Genomic DNA, 19778 nt, shown 5'->3' with positions numbered 1-19778 from the left:
GCCATTGCTAGGCATTATGAGGAGTTTTCCGAACACGCTATAAAGTCTTTTTTTAAGTTGGTAGTTTTTTAGCAGGTTAGCCATCAGGCAAAAATTGTATGTCTAACTGCTTAGAAAAGTATTAGCTCAACTCTTTTGTTTGTCAACAATCTCTCGTTAATAGTCTTGTATAAAGTTAATAGTGATTAATAGCAATTGTTTACTTGCTCTAGAACCGCTTATTAATGTCAAGCCATGTCTCATGCCAGGAAAACAAGGTCTAGCTTGTTGGGCTGACTTTGTTTCATGACATAGAGATGTGTTTGTACAGTGAAATTCTTCATGCAGTTCACCTTGAATAAATGTAAGGACCTCTTTAGTAGCACATGCTTTGCCAGCAAATATAAGGAAATAGTCTGAAAAGCAGGAAGGTTGCGTTCAAACAGTGGCGGATCTAAATTTTACATGGGGGGGCAAAGGGGTGGCAACAGGTCTTGGCAGGGTGGCAGGGGTAGACGGTACATGGAAATCACTATATGTGAATTGCTTTAACAAAACAAACACAAAACCACTTTTAAACTACAGTACTTATTGTTTAATCATGCCCTTACACACTACAAAGGTTTTTAATTCACAACAGGAATAAGCCCAGTGTTCAAACAAAACAAAACAGTATAAAAAGCAAAATGAAAATATTAAAAAGTACCATAATTGTGTCCAAGCTGCAGTGGACTGCAAATATACAACAGTGGACAATACTCAAGTTCTTATTATAATTAAAAACGTATAATTACAGTCCACAAATGAAATGACCCATGATCACCCATCTTTTTTAGGGAAAGCTTAAGGCGACTGTTGTTGTGCTTTGCAGCAAAATGTTTCAAAAACAGCGTTATGTGTTTCTCAACATGTTAGTGTTTACATGGTACAATTTCTGGTAAGCTACACTTTTTTGTTATTTCAATTAAATTAAATTATTGTGATTTGATTTAATATTGACTCATTTGGATAAATATTAGGCACACAAGATGTACCTAATCTCAAGAAAAAACAACTCACCTAATGCTGTAAACATACAGAGAGCCCTATCAGCTGGCAGTGTTATTTAAGGTTAAAAATAACTCAAATTACATATAATGCGTTTTTTTTATTATAATAACAACTTTATTTAATTATATAAATAAAAATATAATAAATATGTAATATGTAATATGGTACACTACACATATTTAGCAAAATACTCTCGACTATAGCACATTTCTAGCCAACTAATGTGCTATAGCCTAAATGGCTAAATCATTAAATCATAATCATTAAATGGCTTTCCTGAGGTAAATGTTGTGTGCCATATTTGTTCTCCAGTTGTTATATTGACCCCTTTGTTAGATTGATTGGTCGATTATGTATGATGAATATACATTTAGGTAAGTTTTAGGCTACTGTTTCTTTCAACATTGTTCATTCGTGTTTATATTAGTAGAGATGATCGGTCCACGTGCAGCAAGGGATCTGTCATGTAACATTTACAAGCGCCAAAACGGCATTTATTGTTTGAATTTCGTAATAAAAGTGACAGAATCTGAGAGCTGAGATTTTTTTTTATATCATAAGTAACCTGCTCTGTCTTGTCTGTCTGATTTTTCTGTGCGTGAGAGCGTGAAAAATGTCAATTGCGCGTGTCTCACGGTGAATGTGTGAGATTTGGCAGTTATGGATACAATATTTTTATATTTTTTATTAAGCTGTTCTTGTCTTTACTAAAATCAAAATTAGGCTAATCAAAGGGAAGAGTGCTCTTACGAATCACAACCGCTGATTTTGGCTAACGTAATAGACTCGCTGTTTTTGCTGCTGCTGAATCGTCTTTAGCATACAATACATTCATTACAAATGTAATTTTAAGTTAAAAGTGTGTTTAAACTACACCTGGGGAAACTCACTTCACCTTCAGGGGCTCTGGGGCAGCTCAGTCTCTCCAGTCGGTTTGTAGGGCCACCGCACCGCAGCAGACTCGCTGTCGCTGTGTGTGAGCCAGACTGAGCGAACGCAGCTCTGCACGTTTGAATCAGGGACGTAAGTATTTGAGGGGCTGGGGGAGGGGTATTTTATGTATTTTAATTTTAATACATTTAAAATAAAAAATTAAATGGTTTATTTTTGGTAAATGTATTGGACATACTGGCGGGTTGTTTTTACAAGTACAGTTTTTGGATCATCAAAGTTAGGGGGGCAGCTGGGGGGGCAAGGCTCTAGAGTGGGGGGGGGCACCTGCCCCCCTGTAGATCCGCCCATGCGTTCAAACACTCACTAGAAGCGATTGGGTGGTACTGGTAATTATCCATTTGATCACAAAATCCAGATCACAAAAGAAGCAGCGATGTGTCTGTGCTATGTGTACAGTTAGTGTCCAATGGATTTAGACACATTTCCAACAGTTTATTAAGCACAGGAACTCCAGGTGGAACTGTAGATTTCCGATGTATTTTAATAAGGGTATGAAGTTGCATCACACACTTTTATGACTTGGCACTAAATAATTATATAAATATCTTTAATTTCTACTCAGATTTCAAAAGGAAAGAATCAACAATGTCTTCATAATGCATAATTAACATCGAACTGGACTGAAGTAAAAAAAAATAATTGTCACAATAAATAAACAAATAAATACTGTACATATAAATACACAAATTCATAAATAAATCCATACATTCACATACTGTACACATAAATTCATATGAATAAATAAAAAGTAATATATTGTATTCATTTATGAAGTCTCTGCCACAGTCTCTGCCATTATCTGTTGGAACATTTTTGGTTAATGCTGAATATCTACTAAAGAATGTTTCATGTCAAGATATAGGCTACCTTTAAAAAAGTTCATCTGTTTTTTATAGCAAACCTGAATTAACAATGAACAAATAAAAAAATGACACAAACCTAGATTAATAACTGAATTATAGTTCATTTCTTTGTTCCTGATATAGCTAATGCTTTAACTAATATTAACAAATTGAACCTTAATGTAAAGTGTTGTTTACGTAGAAATTAGGCATATTGTGTGAATAAGAGGTCGAACTTACTATGTTTTGCATGTATTTTGCATTGACGTTTATTATTGTGCCTTATTATAATCTCAGAAATAAACCTTCACAACAGTACACACTATCTTTCTTCCATTCTGTTTCGTCTTACTGAAAATTCCCTGAAACATCCTACAGTAGATGCGAGGACCTGGCTTTAATCCTGGGCTCACTTAGTGGTTCTCCCTCCTCCACCACAGCAGCCTGGCCAGAGCTTCCCTCACCTCCCTGTTGCGCAGACCGTAAATGACTGGATTAATGCAAGGAGGCACCTGAAGCATCACCAGCAGCATGATGTGGAGGGTCCCTCCTGACGTCCAGCCTACAGGATAATCCAGCAACTGGATCATGGCCCTGTTGCCTTTGAGTTCCCACAGAGCATCTGAGGCTATCTTCAGAAAGATGGGGAGCAGCTGAAGCAGCAGCATTGAGCAGTAGAACATCACGGTCTTGCGCGCCCTCACATTGACCTGCTGGAAAGGCTGAACGGCATTGCGCGCCTCCTGATACATGCGCAGGTATGAGAACGAGTAGGAAAAGATGCAAAGCAGCGTCACCACGAGCCCTGACACTTTGCGAAACAACGCAGCAGCCCGTGGAAAGCCCAGCAGGGACTCCAATGTGTCCGGCTCACAAAGGAGTCCTGTAATGGGTCTGCCCAGCAATGAGTTACTGTGCGCTAAACTGAGCAAAGCTGTGATCATTGCCGATAAGCACACTGAAGTAAGCCATGTGAACCCGAGTATGAGGTAAAGGCGCTTGGTGGTTAGTATACTGAGGTAGTAGATGCCTTGGCACACATACAGGTAGCGCTCCAGAGCCATGCAGGTGATAGTAAGTATAGTGCAGAAAACACAAACGGTGTTAATGAAGAACTGAGAGACACACCAAGCTCCGTACACCAGCGTGGTCTTCTGCAGCAGGCAGTGTATCACTGTTGGACCTTGGGTGACAATGAGTAGAACATCACTCACTATGAGGTTTTTCAGCAAGGCAAAGCGTGGCTCCCAGGATAAGTCTTCCGAAGTGTCGATACTAAACAGAGTGCACCCATTGATCACAAGTGAGGTTATGGTCATCACCACAAAGACACACACCAGTACCTGCACAGCTGCATCTGAAGGCAGGATGGATCTGAAGAGGCAGCGTCCCTGGTTCAACAGCTGGAGGGTGTCTGAGGTGATGTTGCAGGCATCCTGGTTTGGAGTCGGACTCGCGCAGGCTGCAGCCCATAACATGATACGTGGTAAATCACGTGTGAAACGCATCTGGATGAGGACGAGCACTTTTATGGCAGCTTCGGCACTCTGTGGTGGATGTTCGCGGTTGTTGCATTTGCACGCGATGTGTTTAGGGAACATGTGGCCAGCAGGTGATGACTTGAATGAAGGTGGAGCTTAAATTCATTCACAGATAGCCTACGTAGGCTAACTATCCTCAAAATGAACCAAAGAGTTAATTGCACTTGTAAATGAACCGTTCAGACCCATGCAGTTGTTTGTTCATATGATCAGAGCCTATAGATTGTAATAATCATGGATTTTCCCTTTCTGGCCTAATAAAATAAAATAAATAGGTCTAAATATTTGCATGCTTTTATGTTATTCATGTATTGGACTGTGGGTGTAGGAGACCGCGGGGAGTGTGTAACACGGGATGTTTGACTGGTCAGAAAGAGCTGTGGTCATCATTATCATACACTCCCATCTTCTTTTTGAACTCACAGGAGAAATTGCATGTGACTTTGAGCTAATTTTATGACAAAATATATATATATATAGGTAGGAAAGTGACATTTTTCATCAGTAGGCCTATCATTAGGCTATTGAACTTGCATGACCTAAGTAGGCCTATCTATTTCTCTAGTTAGTAATTTGATGCCGTTACGGCTGTTTGGGGTAGGGATAGTTGTAACAGTTTATTAAAAATCTAATGCTTATTTGTTTTCATTGTTTTATAATAATAATAAAAGGGGTCGCGCATAAGCGCAGAGTTAATCCTGCACCGCCATTCATAGTTTTCTATTAAACGACATAGTTTTTCTTAAAACGTTGTTAATGTAGCTAGGCTAATGACTTCACGATAGGCTGCATGGAAGAGTAGAAATTTAAGTATTTTTCTTTCTATATACATATAAAGTTATATAGTTTGAGCTTTTTTTCCCGTTTGTGCAGTTTTACAGTAAAACACACGTTTATATTTAAATACAAAACCTTTTGTGCCGTCAGATTAAATGCAGGCGTGCTTTCTCTGTCCATGCAATAAATGCACATCGATGTCTAAATAGGCTACACTAGAAATCCGCGCTCATTGAAGGATCCTTCAATGAGCGCGGATTTCTGGTGTTATGGGGCGCCGTTTGTAAAGCGGCTCACATTGAAAATAACAGCAACATTTTGACACATTTAGCTTCAAACAATGTTTAAAAAACTGGTATGAATTTTTGGCGGTCACTTTTTTAGCACATTTACAACAATATTTGTCAACTTAGAGCTATTTTAAATAGTTAAATCTAAATGTTAGCCTAAATGTTAAATCTAAATGTTAATTGTTAAATCTAAATGTTAAATCTAAATCTAAATGTTAAATCTAAATCTAAATCTCAATGTTAAATCTAAATGTTAAATCTAAATCTAAATGTTAAATCTAAATCTAAATCTAAATGTTAAATCTAAATGTTAAATCTAAATCTAAATGCTAAATCTAAATCTAAATGTTAAATCTAAATCTAAATCTAAATGTTAAATCTAAATCTAAATGCTATATCTAAATGTTAAATCTAAACGTTAAATCTAAATGTTAAATCTAAATCTAAATGTAAAATCTAAATGTTAAATCTAAATACAAAATCTAAATATAAATCTAAATGTTAAATCTAAATGTTAAATCTAAATATAAATGTTGATCTAAATGTTTCGGGTGAAACTAAATATTTAACTAATATGCAAATTCAGAATGCAGATAACCGGAAGTGCCAAAATAAAAGCTCGAGGAGGTCAGTGTGTGTTTATAGTTTATAGCATCGTGTCAAATAAGTAACGAATAAAAACCATCTCATCCGAGGAAATAGACTCTTGGACATGGATTATCGTGATAATAACTACCTAAAATAATAAACACGTTTGGAGAAATTGTATTTGAAGAGGAGGTTAGTGTCACTTTTATGAAAAGTGCGGGACTTGTGATGACCTGTAACGTTAGCCATAATAGCCAGCCACAAGGGGTCTCACTCTCTCACTTTGACTGAATGTTATGTTTGACTGACTCATGTCATCACTCTCTGTCATGTTCGCATGCTTAAACGCCAGCAAGAGCCTATATCCCGCCCGCTCCCCTGACCAGGGACGGTACATTTTAACGTTGCTGTCGTTCAAAATGTCCAACGAATCGGCGCTAGCCGAGAGCATCGGCAGAGCCGTCCTGGCGGCTATTCAAAATGTTTCAACAACGACAGCAACCGCCTCAGGGCCACCTCGGTAAGTATGTTTTCCAAATCACGTAGCATTGGATTCTTGTCAAGGCTAACTTAACTAAACTAGCTAGCGGTAGCCAGTATAGATTTGTTACTAGCACCAAATGCACTTTATGTGTAGCACATATGTTTCTATAAAGCGTAAAACTCGCACCGGTTAACGTAAGTGGCGCAGTGGGATGAACTCATGAGTAAATGTGAGTTTAAGATTTATGTGAAGATTTTCTGAGCAGCAAAGCATGATAAATTATAATTTAGCGTTACCGCTAACAGGCTACTTGTCACCCCTCGGGCCCACAAATGACACTGTAAATTGTTGGTCAAATGGAAATGTGCCTCTGTCCTCAGTCAGACATCTCACCTCACCTTGGCTTAACTTACCTGCTGGCCTTAACTCACAAGATAAAACCGTTCTCTTCTTGGCTAGAAAGAGAGAAATTGCTGATGGAGGACAGAGGCAGTCACAATGATAAAGACATTTAATTTAATGTGAATAAGGTACCAGAGTCAGAGTGCATACTGTAAAAAAAGCATAAAATGTATCTCTCTTTGTTTCCTTTGCCAATCTCAACCCTGGTTTTTGACTGCTGGGCATATATAAACATTAAAAACACATGAAATATAATGTTGCTAATATTTTGCTAATGTCTCTTCAGGCTTCCACCACTTACAATTACACACCGGGCCCAGCCACACCCACCACCTCCACTGGGACATCATACCGCTCGGTATACTTGCATACTCATGTAAACTAGCTGGCTGTTTGTTGATTTTTTCATTTGTGTGGTGTAATGTTTCAGCATTAGTTCCAATCATGATGGCATATTTTATACAACACTAACATGTGACAAGATAACGTCTTTGGTATTTTGTTTATATTTTAAAACTCCTCAGGGCTCCAGCACTAGCGCTACCACACCTTTACCAGCAACAGACTTCGCTCCAGTGACCTGTCTGTCAGTAAGTACTCATTAATATTCATGTTCATATTTGTTTGATTTATTTCTCATTTACCTCTCATCTTTTGATTGCCCATTTTATTTAAACATTCCTTAAAAAAAATTACAGTACAATCTATAATTTTCTTCAGTCAGAAAGATAATGAGTGGATGTGAATGCTCATCTGTTATAATGTCTATAATTCTCTCTTGAATAACCCTTGTTTGTTATAGAAACATTCCAAATGTCATATTCTTTGGTGTGTTCTAGAATGACTACCAAGGAAGACATCAGATTTCCAAAGAGGAGCTTGAACATGTTCTTTCACTGAAAACCACCTTTACAGAAGCGGCATCTATTCTTTCTATCTCAAGGCCAACTTTCTACAAGTTACTGCAAGACTTAAATATCCCAACATCAAAATTTAAGAGCATCAGTGATCAACAGTTGGATCTTGAAGTGTCACAAATAAAAACTGATCACCCAAATGTTGGAGAAGTGATGCTTATGGGGCATCTCCGCTCCAAAAACATTGTGGTTCAAAGACAACGTGTAAGAGATTCACTGCGACGGATGGACCCAATTGGTGTCCTAGCCAGGAGAAGAACAGCAATAGCTCGGCGAGTATACTCTGTCCCACATCCAAATTTCATATGGCATGTTGATGGAAATCACAAGTTGATTAGGTGGAAATTGGTTGTTCATAGTGCCATAGACGGCTACAGTAGGATGTTGATGTTTCTTCACTGCTCCAACAATAATCGTGCTGAAACTGTAAGAGACCTCTTTACTGCAGCTGTTGGACAGTTTGGCAGACCACTGCACATCAGGACTGATCACGGAGGAGAGAACGTTCAGATTTGGGAGGACATGCATGTGAGCAGGGGGGGAAGGCTCTGTCTTAACAGGAAGTTCTGTACTGGAATCCCTGGGTATCCTAGACATAGACAATGCAACAGACCTATTTTGTCTCCATTATGTCTTTCTATCCAGAATCAACTGCACTTTGGAGGAATTCAAAGCTGGATTTAATAATCACTCTATATCCTCTGAAGGAAATAGAACACCAGTTCAGCTTTTTACTCTGGATAATGATTTGCCTCATTTTCACAACCCAGAACTCTCAACAGCAGGGGTAGTTTTTAGTTCCTCACCAAACTCTCAAAGAGGATTTTCCCCATTGTAGGGATGCGCGGTATACCGGTACTGGATAAATTGCGGTATGTATTTTATTTCAAACGGTACGATATCATGATTTTGCTCATTTTGGTATATGCTGCTTTTCTGAAGTTCACCGCTAGGTGGCAGCGCTACCCAAACTGACGCGAAACCAGCAAATGTGGCAACAGAACAAGATGAATGCAGCAGTTGAATCTCACTCAACACGCACAAAACTAATTAATAAAGAGAGTTGTAGACGTGAAATTTGGAATGACTTTGCTTATAAAACTGCTGAAGAACCATCAAACCTTGCCAAGCATCGTCACTTAATTCCTGACTTGTACAAGACATTAAGAGATCGACAGGTGAGTGCATTCAAAATATCTAATTTAGACAATTATTTTCTTTTAACACTGATTAACGCACATACATAAGATCGTATCGTTTAAATATAAAGAAATCTCCAGCGTTCGTTTCAACCAGTGACATTTAGATCTCATAATATTTGCACGCACACTATTGCACTATTTACATCCGCGAAAGACATAACCAACTGTGTTTATGTGACGACTCACTAAAGATGGACATTTTTGACATAATTTTGCGTGTATTTGACTGAGGAAAAACAACTTAATTTGGAATGCGCGAGCTCTTTAGGCTTGTGTGTTTGTTGTTGGCATGAGCGCAAAGAAAACTCTCTCTTAGCCCATATGTATTACGAAATGCTATAAAATCGCTTGTATGTTCAAATTGGCGAGGTTTAAAAAGACGTGGGCAGTGATTTCCGTCAGCTGTCCCGCAACGGAAGCTAAAGTGTTGAATCTGAGCGCGCAGATTGCTTTTATAGTGCATGTGTGATGTCTTTTGAAGCCAGGAGCAATCTGCTCATTTTGAGAGAATGGAGACGCGCATTAATGCTGAAATTACTTAAAAGAAAGTTTCCAAATGACTGATTGATGTTATAATCTTTGTTGATTAATTTAATAATAAACATTTGCGGTAATTTCCCGCTTCATAAATCCAAAACTTGCGAGAGTGAGTAAAATTATGCGCAATACCCGCATCAAAATTCAGACCCTGTATGGTATGGATTTAATATCGGTACTTCGGTATTAGATTGTGGTACCGTACCGAAGACAAAACTGCGGTATCGAGACGCTGTGCCGTGTTATCTGGTATCGCACCCCTGCTATCGCACCAGATAACACGGCACAGCGCCTTACGTCAGCTGTGGCGCATGAACGCGGATTCAAACTAAACCGGAAGAGAAGACAATGCTTAATAAAGTCTTAGTTTTTGTTATTTTTGGACCAAAATGTATTGTCGACACTTCAAAAGAGTCTAACTAACCAAATGATGTCACATATGGACTACTTTGATGTTTTCATTACCTTTCTGGACGTGGACAGCAAAGTGTTCATACACTTACATTCAAAGGACTGAAAGCCCTCGGACTAAATCTAAAATATCTTAAACTGTGTTCGGAGGATGAACGGAGGTCTTACGGGTGTGGAACAACATTGGGGTGAGTCATTAATGGAAGAAATTTCATTTTTGGGTGAACTAACCCTTTAACTGTTTGTTTAAATGGTGCTGAATAAAGATCCATTCATTAGTGCTACTAGGAAGCAGTAGTTAAATTCATCATCATCAGCCATTGTTTTTGCGTTTACAAAAAGGTGAAGCTCATTTGCACAAGTGTGCGCAATGGGAAGATGTTTTTTTTCATCATGAATGAACATTAATTTAGGAGATGGATGAAAGCCAATGGCTGGGACTTTGCTGCTACCTGTAGCAAACGCCAGGATTTGTCCAGGGCTCAAAGTCTTCAGGAATGCCTCCTCATCGTTGGTTAGAGTCCTGTCCCCATATGTGTCTCTCAGCTCTTTATCTAAAAGCAAAGGGAAACCATTGTTGACTTGCAGACTGGAAAATACTCAGGTTTAAGAAAGCCTGAATCAATGAATAATTGAGTGACTAATGGATTACTGTATAGGTATTTTGGTGAAAAAGCAATTTTATTCTGAAAAGCAATCATAACTGTATTCTTGTTTGTGGTACATAAACATTAGATAGGCACAGCTTCTTGAGTTGTAAAGAATAAAATGAAACCGTAAATTTCCTGGATTGCCTGTTGTATAATATACTGAATTACAAATACATACCGGTACTTACTTTCAACACATTGGAGAAACTCCCTAAATTTGACCACTATCAACTCCTCCTTAGCTCTTCTGTTACTCCCCAATACCGAGTAGCTTGGTTTGAGAATACCAGCTACAAAATCAGCTTCTTGACCTTTGGCCATGGCATGAAATTTTCATTTTATGAGGTTGTTCAACATTAATATGAGTTCCCCTAGCCTGAATATTGTCCCCAAGTGGATAGAAATGTTGATCGGTGTAAAACCGAGTTGTGGCTGTCTTTCTCTGCCTTTGAGAAAATGACAGGCCAGACGAGCCAATCCTGAAGTCTCCTGGTTTGACGTCCAAGCAGGAATGGTTTCCTCCCTTTCCTCCGCCCAGAGAATCTGGCACGCCCATGCAAACGCTCGAGTCGAGAGATCATTACTTGTGAACGAGTGAACGCTGGCAGTTTCTCAGTGTTTGGATGTACAAATGAAAACAGAAGTCTTTCTTCAGTTCCTTCTGATCTGTGATCAGTGATTTCTGATGTGTAGCTAATTATTTATTATTCGTGCACACAATGCGGCTTCTCTCTCTCCAGACAGAACGGTGTTTTCGTGTTTTATATCTTGTGAGTCAGTGTTTTTGTACGTCCTCGTCGCGTCTATCGGTTCTAAAATGTGCATACAGTCATGAGTTTCTGCTCAACATCAGCAGAGATAAACCTCACACACGCCGAAGCTCGGCCTCCAACATCCCCGACCCCCAGTACTGCATCTGGCCCACAGCGGAGGCACCAAACGCGGCGTGAGATTAAGCAGAAGGGGGGTAAGCGTGAGCATATCCGGGCTAGGCTAGCCAGCTTTCCCCACAATAAACTGGATTACATTCGATTACTGCTGTTGTGTCTTTGTTTGCGCTGTGTACTCAACGCGCGTCACTGACGCTTTTATTTTATTTTAAAAATAATGCTATTATCAACTTACTTTTAGCTCGTTCATCTCGACAGCTGTAATGGTACTTTGCATGTGTTACAAAGTTGGTAGAATAATGATGAAGAGAAGACGGACTCGGTGTGACTGGGACTCGTGTTTATTCAGAACTCTCAGATACAAACACAATAAACTCGCGCTGACAGCGCTCTCATAACTCAGTAGTTACTATAAATAACTTTGTTAGCAATCGCTGAGCTCCATCTCTGGTACATTATGCTGCCTTCACGTGCTATCGGAAATTTCCTAATTCCCACTTTAGAAGTCGTGATTACGAGCTTGTTGCATTCAAGTGCTTTGTTGTCGGAGTGAACAGGAATCATGGTGGACACCAGGTTATTCTTGCCTATTTATTGGGAAAATCGTATTAAAACCATCATCATTTGTAGTCTCCCATGCACCGACAACCATATACACATTACAGATAGTCCGCTTTCTGCTGATTCTGTAATTTCAGTCAAATGAAGGCTATTTTCGCTGTGTACCAAACATACAATACACTTCATATGATTACTCTTACATGTAAATATGTACTACGTTAATGTCAAGACAAGACGACCAAGCTGTTTTGGAAAAAAACAACAATAAAACCACACCTGCCACAGCAGTCCAGCTCCCGCCACCATGTTTAACGCTTATGACACGCCCATCTCGGGAATTGGGGTATCAAAATTATTTCCGAACTTCCCAGTGGTAAACACGACATCAGAGGGCGTTCATGTGCAATTTTTACCTAGGAAACTCGTATTTACGATAATTCCGATAGCACGTGAAGGCAGCATTAGTGATGTCCGTTTCGCGAACGATCTTTCTTTTGAACCAGTTCTTTTTAGTGAACCGAATCAGTTCACCAAATCGGACTGAATCGTTCTAAACGGTTCGCGTCTCCAGTCAGCGCTGATCCATAATTTACTAAAGTTACTAACTTTCTGACATGAGTGACAGTCCCTCCGACTAGAAATAGACTAATAACCTGAAGTATATGCTGTAACTACAACAGTTCAGACATGCTGAGAACTGATGAGAAGTGAACTCAGGTCCATCCTCTGGCAGCAGCTCGTGCCTGCTCGTGCCTCGTTAAACACACGCCCCCTCCGCTCATATAAAATGCAAAGATGTCAGCCAATCACAACAGTGGGCGTTTTTACTGAAGTCTCACAGCAGACACGCCTCTTGAAGCAGGGCATTCAGCCACAGGGCAAACAGCAGTATAGAAAAAATGCCTTTTATTTCTAAATTATGACATTTTATGATGTAAAAGTCATACTAACAATATAAGTACACCTCAGGAAACATTATAAAATAATAGAAAAATGCCATGCCATGGGACCTTTAAATCAGGGTCACCTATATCATCAGGTGACACATGAACTTGAAGGATGTCCCCAGACACAATGTAGTCCACTACACTCGGGGACAGGAACGCAGGTGGTTCACCCCCTTGCACTATTATTGTAGTAATCATCCTGCCAATGGTTCGATACACTCCATTTTGCAAGTGGAGCATGTTCAGTCTTGGTGTGCATCCATTTGGTGTGCCTGAAAGATTAAATAAGTTAAGCAGCACATTCTGTATTATTTTCTCTGGCATTTACAAACCAATATTTGTGGTCAGGTAGCCAAAAAATATATATATATTATATATATATATAAAAACCTTCAAAAGCTCCACTGTCCTGGAAGATAGCCTTCACCAGTAAGCGGAAAAACTCTCGTCTAGGACCCCCAAAATCAGCAGCATCTTCCACAGCATCATGTTCATCGCTTGTAAATGTGACATAGAGCTTGTCACAGCTTTCTGCAAAACTGGGTCTCTTAAACACATGTAATGCTGTGGTCCAAACATTGGCTCGACTGATATAGATCTGTCTTGTTCCCGATGTAATAACTCTCTCACTGTGAGCTTGTAGAAGACCTGCAATTTCTTCTTTGCTCAGCATTTCAGATGACCTATATTAAAAAAGACAATGACAAAGATAAACAGACCTTTGACTATCTGTGCATTTACTCGACTAGCACGATGACATAACTGTTCGATGTTGTTTGCAATGTTTACACTGGTGTGAACAAGATATTTACAGTAATAAAAATTACTTGTAACTCTTACTTTAAAGTATTAACAGCAGGTCCATCACACTCTTCTAGTAGACTACGCTGAATTGCCTCTTCAAGAGCCTCATCTTCCTCCAGATAAACAGGGCTGAGCAAACAGAGATAAACAGGGACAGCAGAAAATTCGGCAGAAGAGAGAGAGAAAGAGAAAGAGAGAGAGAGTGAGTTTTATCAGAGGTTCATAATGTAAACAGCCTAACATCTACACTGCTGTATTTCTATGAAGCCCAAACAATATATTACACAAATTCTGCCACATTATAAGGAAATACTTGTCTCAGGTCCTCTGCCTGGCCCTGACTTACACTCTCTTGAGCGCTGCTCTCTGTCTCCAGACATCTGGCCTCCCTTTCCCTCTGTGATGAAGGCACTGTACTCAGCACTGCATAAAGAAAAGGAAGTTAAAGGGAAATATTTTTGTAATGATGTTAATCTCATTTTATCTAAGTGAAACTTAACCCTAATTCCATTTTTAAGTGTTTTTCCCTTTAAAAGAAATTTAAAAGGCAGCCTTTAAAGCTACACAGTGTGATATTTTCCCCATCTAGCGGTGAAAAGGTATATGACCATCTAGTGAATATTAGTTTCTGTTCCTCTCAATTCCGATTTCGTTTTAACTCCTACGGTGGCCGATTTAGTCCAAGATTAATATGGCTTCCAGTTCGACCTCGTCCACATTCAACACGGTGCCATCAAGTGTTAAAACGCGAAAGGCAAAGCTTGAATTTACGGGTATGTCCCTCTTTGGCTAATGTACTTTCAAGATGGAGGGGCAACATGGCGACCGGCATTCGAAACCCTCACCCGTATGTATTTTCAATGGCATATTATAAACTTACGAGAATACTTTATTACTTGAAAGAAGTAAATATACATTAATGAGCACATATATTTTTGAAAGAACTAAGTGTTTTTAGCTAAGAATAAACTAAAAAAGTTACACAGTGTAGCTTTAAGGATTGAGGGTGAAGCAAAACTGAATGAGATGAGCTAGGTTTGATAGTCGCCTCTTCCTTTCTGTACAAATGATTGAATTGTGCTACTAAGCTCAGTCTACACCTCTTATAATGACTTGTATGTAGATGAATCAAGACATCCAATCCAAATACAGTTTACAGGTTGCTTACAGTGATTCATTTGAGGCTGACAAAAAAAAATTAAATAAAAGAACTGGTGCTTAAATTCTGTCAGGTTGGCTTTTGTTAAAGGGTTAGTTCACCCAAAAATTTAAATTCTGTCAGGTTGGCTTTTGTTACAGGGTTAGTTCACCCAAAAATTTAAATTCTGTCATTAATTCCTTACCCTCATGTTGTTCGACACCCGTAAGACCTCCATTCATCTTCGGAACACAAATGAAGATATTTTAGTTGAGATCCGATCCATCGGATTTCAACTAAAAACCACATGAGGGCAAGTAACTAATGACAGAATTTTCATTTTTGGGTGAACTAACAAGCTTTGGTCGCTGAGACAATGCTGAAACATTACACCACACAAATTAAAAAACCAACAAACAGCCAGCTAGTTTACATGACAGGGTTCCCACTCTTTCATGAACACCAGATTCAAGGACTTTCCAGATTCAACTAAAAACCACATGAGGGCAAGTAACTAATGACAGAATTTTCATTTTTGGGTGAACTAACAAGCTTTGGTCGCTGAGACAAGCTTTGGTCACACTACAGACTCAAATGGTTACCATCGTTTTTCAAGTCCAAATCAATGCGGTTTCAAAAGTCTTTGAAGTGCTTTAACTTTGATCTATATGATCCCAGCCGAGGATGAGGGGCTAATCTAGCGAAACGATCGGTCATTTTACAAAATAAAAAAAAATTACAATTATATACTTTTTATACAATTGTTCGGATTGAGCACAAGCCGGAAGACTGGAATCACACATTACATTACATTTGGTTAAAGTTTGTTGATTGCTCTTGGCAAGTGGAAAATCAGGGCTACAATCCTAAGGTGTGAACTCAACTTTTGCAGTAAATAAAGCAGTAATTCCTGAGTTGTCAAGGACAAGGGTATACTTTATTAATCACACACACAATTTAGTACAGTGAAACTTGTCCTCTGCATTTAACCCATCCCAGGAGCAGGGGCAACCATAGCACAGCGCCCGTCAACCAACTCCAGATTCTGAGCCAGTGCCTTGTTCAAGGGCACTGACTGGATAATTAATCGAAATATGCCCATTTTTGATGGTACAGGAAACCCACACAAACACAGGAGAACATGCAAACTCCACACAGAAAGGACCAGGGCTGGACCGGGGTTTGAACCGAGTTACCATACAGCCTATAGAAAATATAATATAAACAAGTGCTTTAACCTACTTCTTTGACGTGATGGACTTTCTTGCATTCTCTCATTTTCACTCCCTTGACTGATGAGCTCACTTTCACTTGTGGAAGGCGACACTGTATGAACTAAATGACATGTTATGGACAAAAGAAGGGAAAATATATATATCAGTAACTGGAAGCAAAGTACTTAACATTTTTTATTTATTACCCATATCTGAATTTTGGGATGAGCAGAATTAGAACAGATACAAATTTTTATACATTAATGATAAACCCATTGCTGTAAGAAAATAACTGTTGACTGTGCCTACAACCTGTTGCAAAACAACATTTCAAATTCTCAAACCCACCTCTCCTTCTCGAGCCCACAGGACTTTCAAAGTCACTATCGGAGAGTTCCTCAGGTTCCTCCTGGAGAAAAAAGTATGTTACGCGTGATATAGAATACATCAAGCCAGTGGTAGTAAAGTATTTAACACTAAGTTAACCTAAAAAAAGAATATGTTATTTATGTAAAGAAGCAAAATAAGCAACATAAATATTTTTACTTCTAATACATTGAATGTTGCCCATAACTGAAACTCTGTACTGTCATATAAACTGTTTACCTGTACAGGTTTGCTTATTAATGCCATTATATAGAGACAAGTGGCTGAACTAATCGAGGCAACTTCTTTTCCACCCCACAGAAAACTGCTTTAGACGTTTGGTTTCATTAGTCTTTTGCATCCCTTGACTGTACTCAAATACTCAAATGGGAATGACTGGCCCATAGACAATGCAAACGTTCTTCTGAAAATGGCGGTCATTTCTTCTTTAAGTTGTGCTTCAGACCAGTCAGATGTAAAGGAGATCTTCCCAATAAGGCCATCTCGTGCTAAATTTGCTCTTGAGTCTCCCCTTGGAATGCGGAATGTTGATGCTGACGAAAAAGGCAAGCACACAACATCTCTTGTATAGTGTTTGCAGGCTTTGTTTTTTCTGACAAAACGTGAATGTGTAGCAGTCCTTTGATGAACTGATGGAAAGGGAACCTGAAATCAACGAAAACACAGACACATGCATTACAAGAGAGCAATACGTTTTCGTTATGAATATGAATGCAAACTGTAGATGCAAACCAACTAACTGATAGTATCATCAACCCATCATGGGGTCTCTATTGATCAATTACCAGGTGATTCATTAACCTTTTTTTGTCAATAAGCAATTTATTAAATCAAAACACTGGTGTTGTATAAAATATGCCATCATGATTGGAACTAATGCTGAAACATTACACCACACAAATTAAAAAACCAACAAACAGCCAGCTAGTTTACATGACAGGGTTCCCACTCTTTCATGAACACCAGATTCAAGGACTTTTTCAAGCACCATTTATTTTATATTTCAAGCACCTATCAGATTCCTAACCCAGCATATGTAGCATCACCTCTTAAAGTAGGCTACTTAAAGGAACACGCCGACTTTGTGGAACTTTAGCTTATTCACCATATCCCCAAGAGTTAGATTAGTCCATACATACCATTCTCATCTCCATGCGTGCCATAACTCTGTCTGACGCACCCACCGCTAGCCTAGCTTAGCATAAAGACTGGAGGTAAACGGCTCCAGCTAGCCCACTGTTCAATAAGTGACAAAATAACGCCAACATTTTCCTATTTACATATTGTGATGTGTATAGTTACATCGTGTATCAAGATCTGTGAGATGGTGGTCCAGTGGGTTAAACCATGGAACTGAAACGCAGAAGGTTGCTGGTTCGATCCCAGCGGTCACCACCAGCGTGTCCTTGAGCAAGGCACTTTACTCCATGTTGCTCCAGGGGGATTGTCCCTGTAATAAGGGCTCTGTAAGTCACTTTGGATAAAAGCGTCTGCCAAATGCATAAATGTAAATGTAAAGACCGACGGAAAAAGAAAAGTTGTGATTTTCTAGACCAATATGGCTAGGAACTATACTCTCATTCCTGTGTAATGAACAAGGAACTTTGAGCCGTACCATGGGTGCAGAGCGCAATGATATTATGCAGCACCTGAAAATAGTCCCAAGCACTCTCTCTGTGCAAGCAGGTTGGCACGTTGGTTATTAGGGGTGTAACGATTCATCTACTACATCGATGTATCGATTTATTTTCCTACGATCTAACTACATCGATCTGTGCTCGGCAAGTTGGCCTTCCGGACGACATATATCGATCTAACATCGTTTTAAAAGGTAATCAATCGATTGTATCGATCATAGGAAATAACGCATTGGATTTAAGCACGTCAGACTTTAAATGGATGTTTTTTCTTAGCACTTTTAATGATAAAGGCGTTAAACGTTACTCGATTCAGTCTGCCTATCTGTGACATCATCGCAACGCACGCACCAGCAGCAGCGCTAAGAAAACAAAACTTAGCATGGCGGATGACAGAGGAGAAGCCAACCAGCGAGAAATGATCAAGCCACCAGGAGAAAGAGCTAAGTTAGTAACGTTTTACCTGTACTTTCAACCCTTGCTTGTTACCTGTGCATTCCTGGGACCAGTGTGCCAGCAGAGCGAGTTTGTAGTACTGCTGGCGACATAGTGAACGCACAGAGAAGTGTTCTGCGGTCAGATCATGTTGATATTTTTGAAAAAGAAATATGTAGAGTCATTGAAGAGTAGTTGGTTACATTTTATCTTTTGTTAAATATTGTTTGTTTATTAAACTGAGAGTAGTAGCAGGTTTTGCCAGTTTATTCAACCTGAAGAGAAGTTAGTTGCACTTTATTTTTGATATTAATATTGTAATATTATGTTGGATAACAAAAGCAGAAGTAGCAGGTTAACCTACTGTTGAAATGTTGGTTGCACTTACTGTGCTTTTATTGAAAATGTATTGAATATTGAAAATGAGAGCAGAAAAGGATAACTTCCTGTTAATTCAACCTAAACTGTTGGTTGCACTTTATTCAAATAAAATTTGAATGCATTTGCCATTAATTGTTGTTTACTTGTTTGTTTATATCCATAATTAATTGATACCTGATTCCCTTACAAGAAACAACAGGAATCTAGGAAACTTCACCTGCACTGACCAGTATCCAGATATTTATTTCAGTCACAATTTTTGGCTAAAAAGTTACTGAATCGATTTCAAGTCACTGAATCGTTTCGGATCGTATCGTTCTAAATGAACCAAAATCGTCCTTGAATCGTATCGACAACCTCAAATCGTGATACGAATCGAATCGTTGTTAAAACGAATCGTTACACCCCTATTTGTTATGTAGACAGAAGTTAGCCTATTTTCAGGTGCTGCATAATATCATTGCGCCATTGCACCCATGGTACGGCAGCAAAGTTCCTTGATTATTACGTAGGAATGAGAGTATAGTTCCTAGGCTAGCCATATCGGCCTAGAAAAATCGCAACTTTTCATTTTCAGTGAATGTATGTACTGCTCTCCATCGGTTCAAGTTATTTCCCCTGCTACCCCTCCACCCCCCAAACGTAAGCAACGTTTCGTTCTGTCTTTGATAGCACATAATACTGTAGAACAATTTTTGGAATAACACCATTCTAAACTAAATTAATTTCAAATTTAATTCAAGCACTTTCAAGGACCTAT

At 39.0% G+C, this 19778-nt stretch overlaps 1 protein-coding gene and 1 long non-coding RNA gene across 2 annotated transcripts; one reads left to right on the top strand and one right to left on the bottom strand.

Annotated features, from left to right (window-relative positions):
• Positions 1–3238: 3238 nt before the first annotated feature.
• On the bottom strand, positions 3239–4426 carry LOC307117249 (olfactory receptor 2G3; the record flags this gene model as incomplete). Its single annotated transcript, XM_079802041.1, has 1 exon — positions 3239–4426. One exon carries the CDS (start codon positions 4424–4426, stop codon positions 3239–3241), a length of 1188 nt encoding a protein of 395 aa, XP_079658167.1.
• A 1609-nt stretch (positions 4427–6035) lies between these two features.
• LOC307117882 lies at positions 6036–10759 on the top strand. Its single transcript, XR_013815474.1, has 5 exons — positions 6036–6541; positions 7194–7265; positions 7432–7497; positions 7747–9784; positions 9839–10759. It is a non-coding gene; the product is annotated as an uncharacterized lncRNA (long non-coding RNA).
• Positions 10760–19778: the final 9019 nt, after the last annotated feature.

The sequence above is a fragment of the Gobio gobio genome (assembly GCF_949357685.1).
Source record: "Gobio gobio genome assembly, chromosome: 21".
In the NCBI taxonomy this organism is placed as follows: Eukaryota; Metazoa; Chordata; class Actinopteri; order Cypriniformes; family Gobionidae; genus Gobio; species Gobio gobio.
Note: the sequence above shows the minus strand (reverse complement) of the source record. Positions and strands in the feature narration are given on the sequence as shown.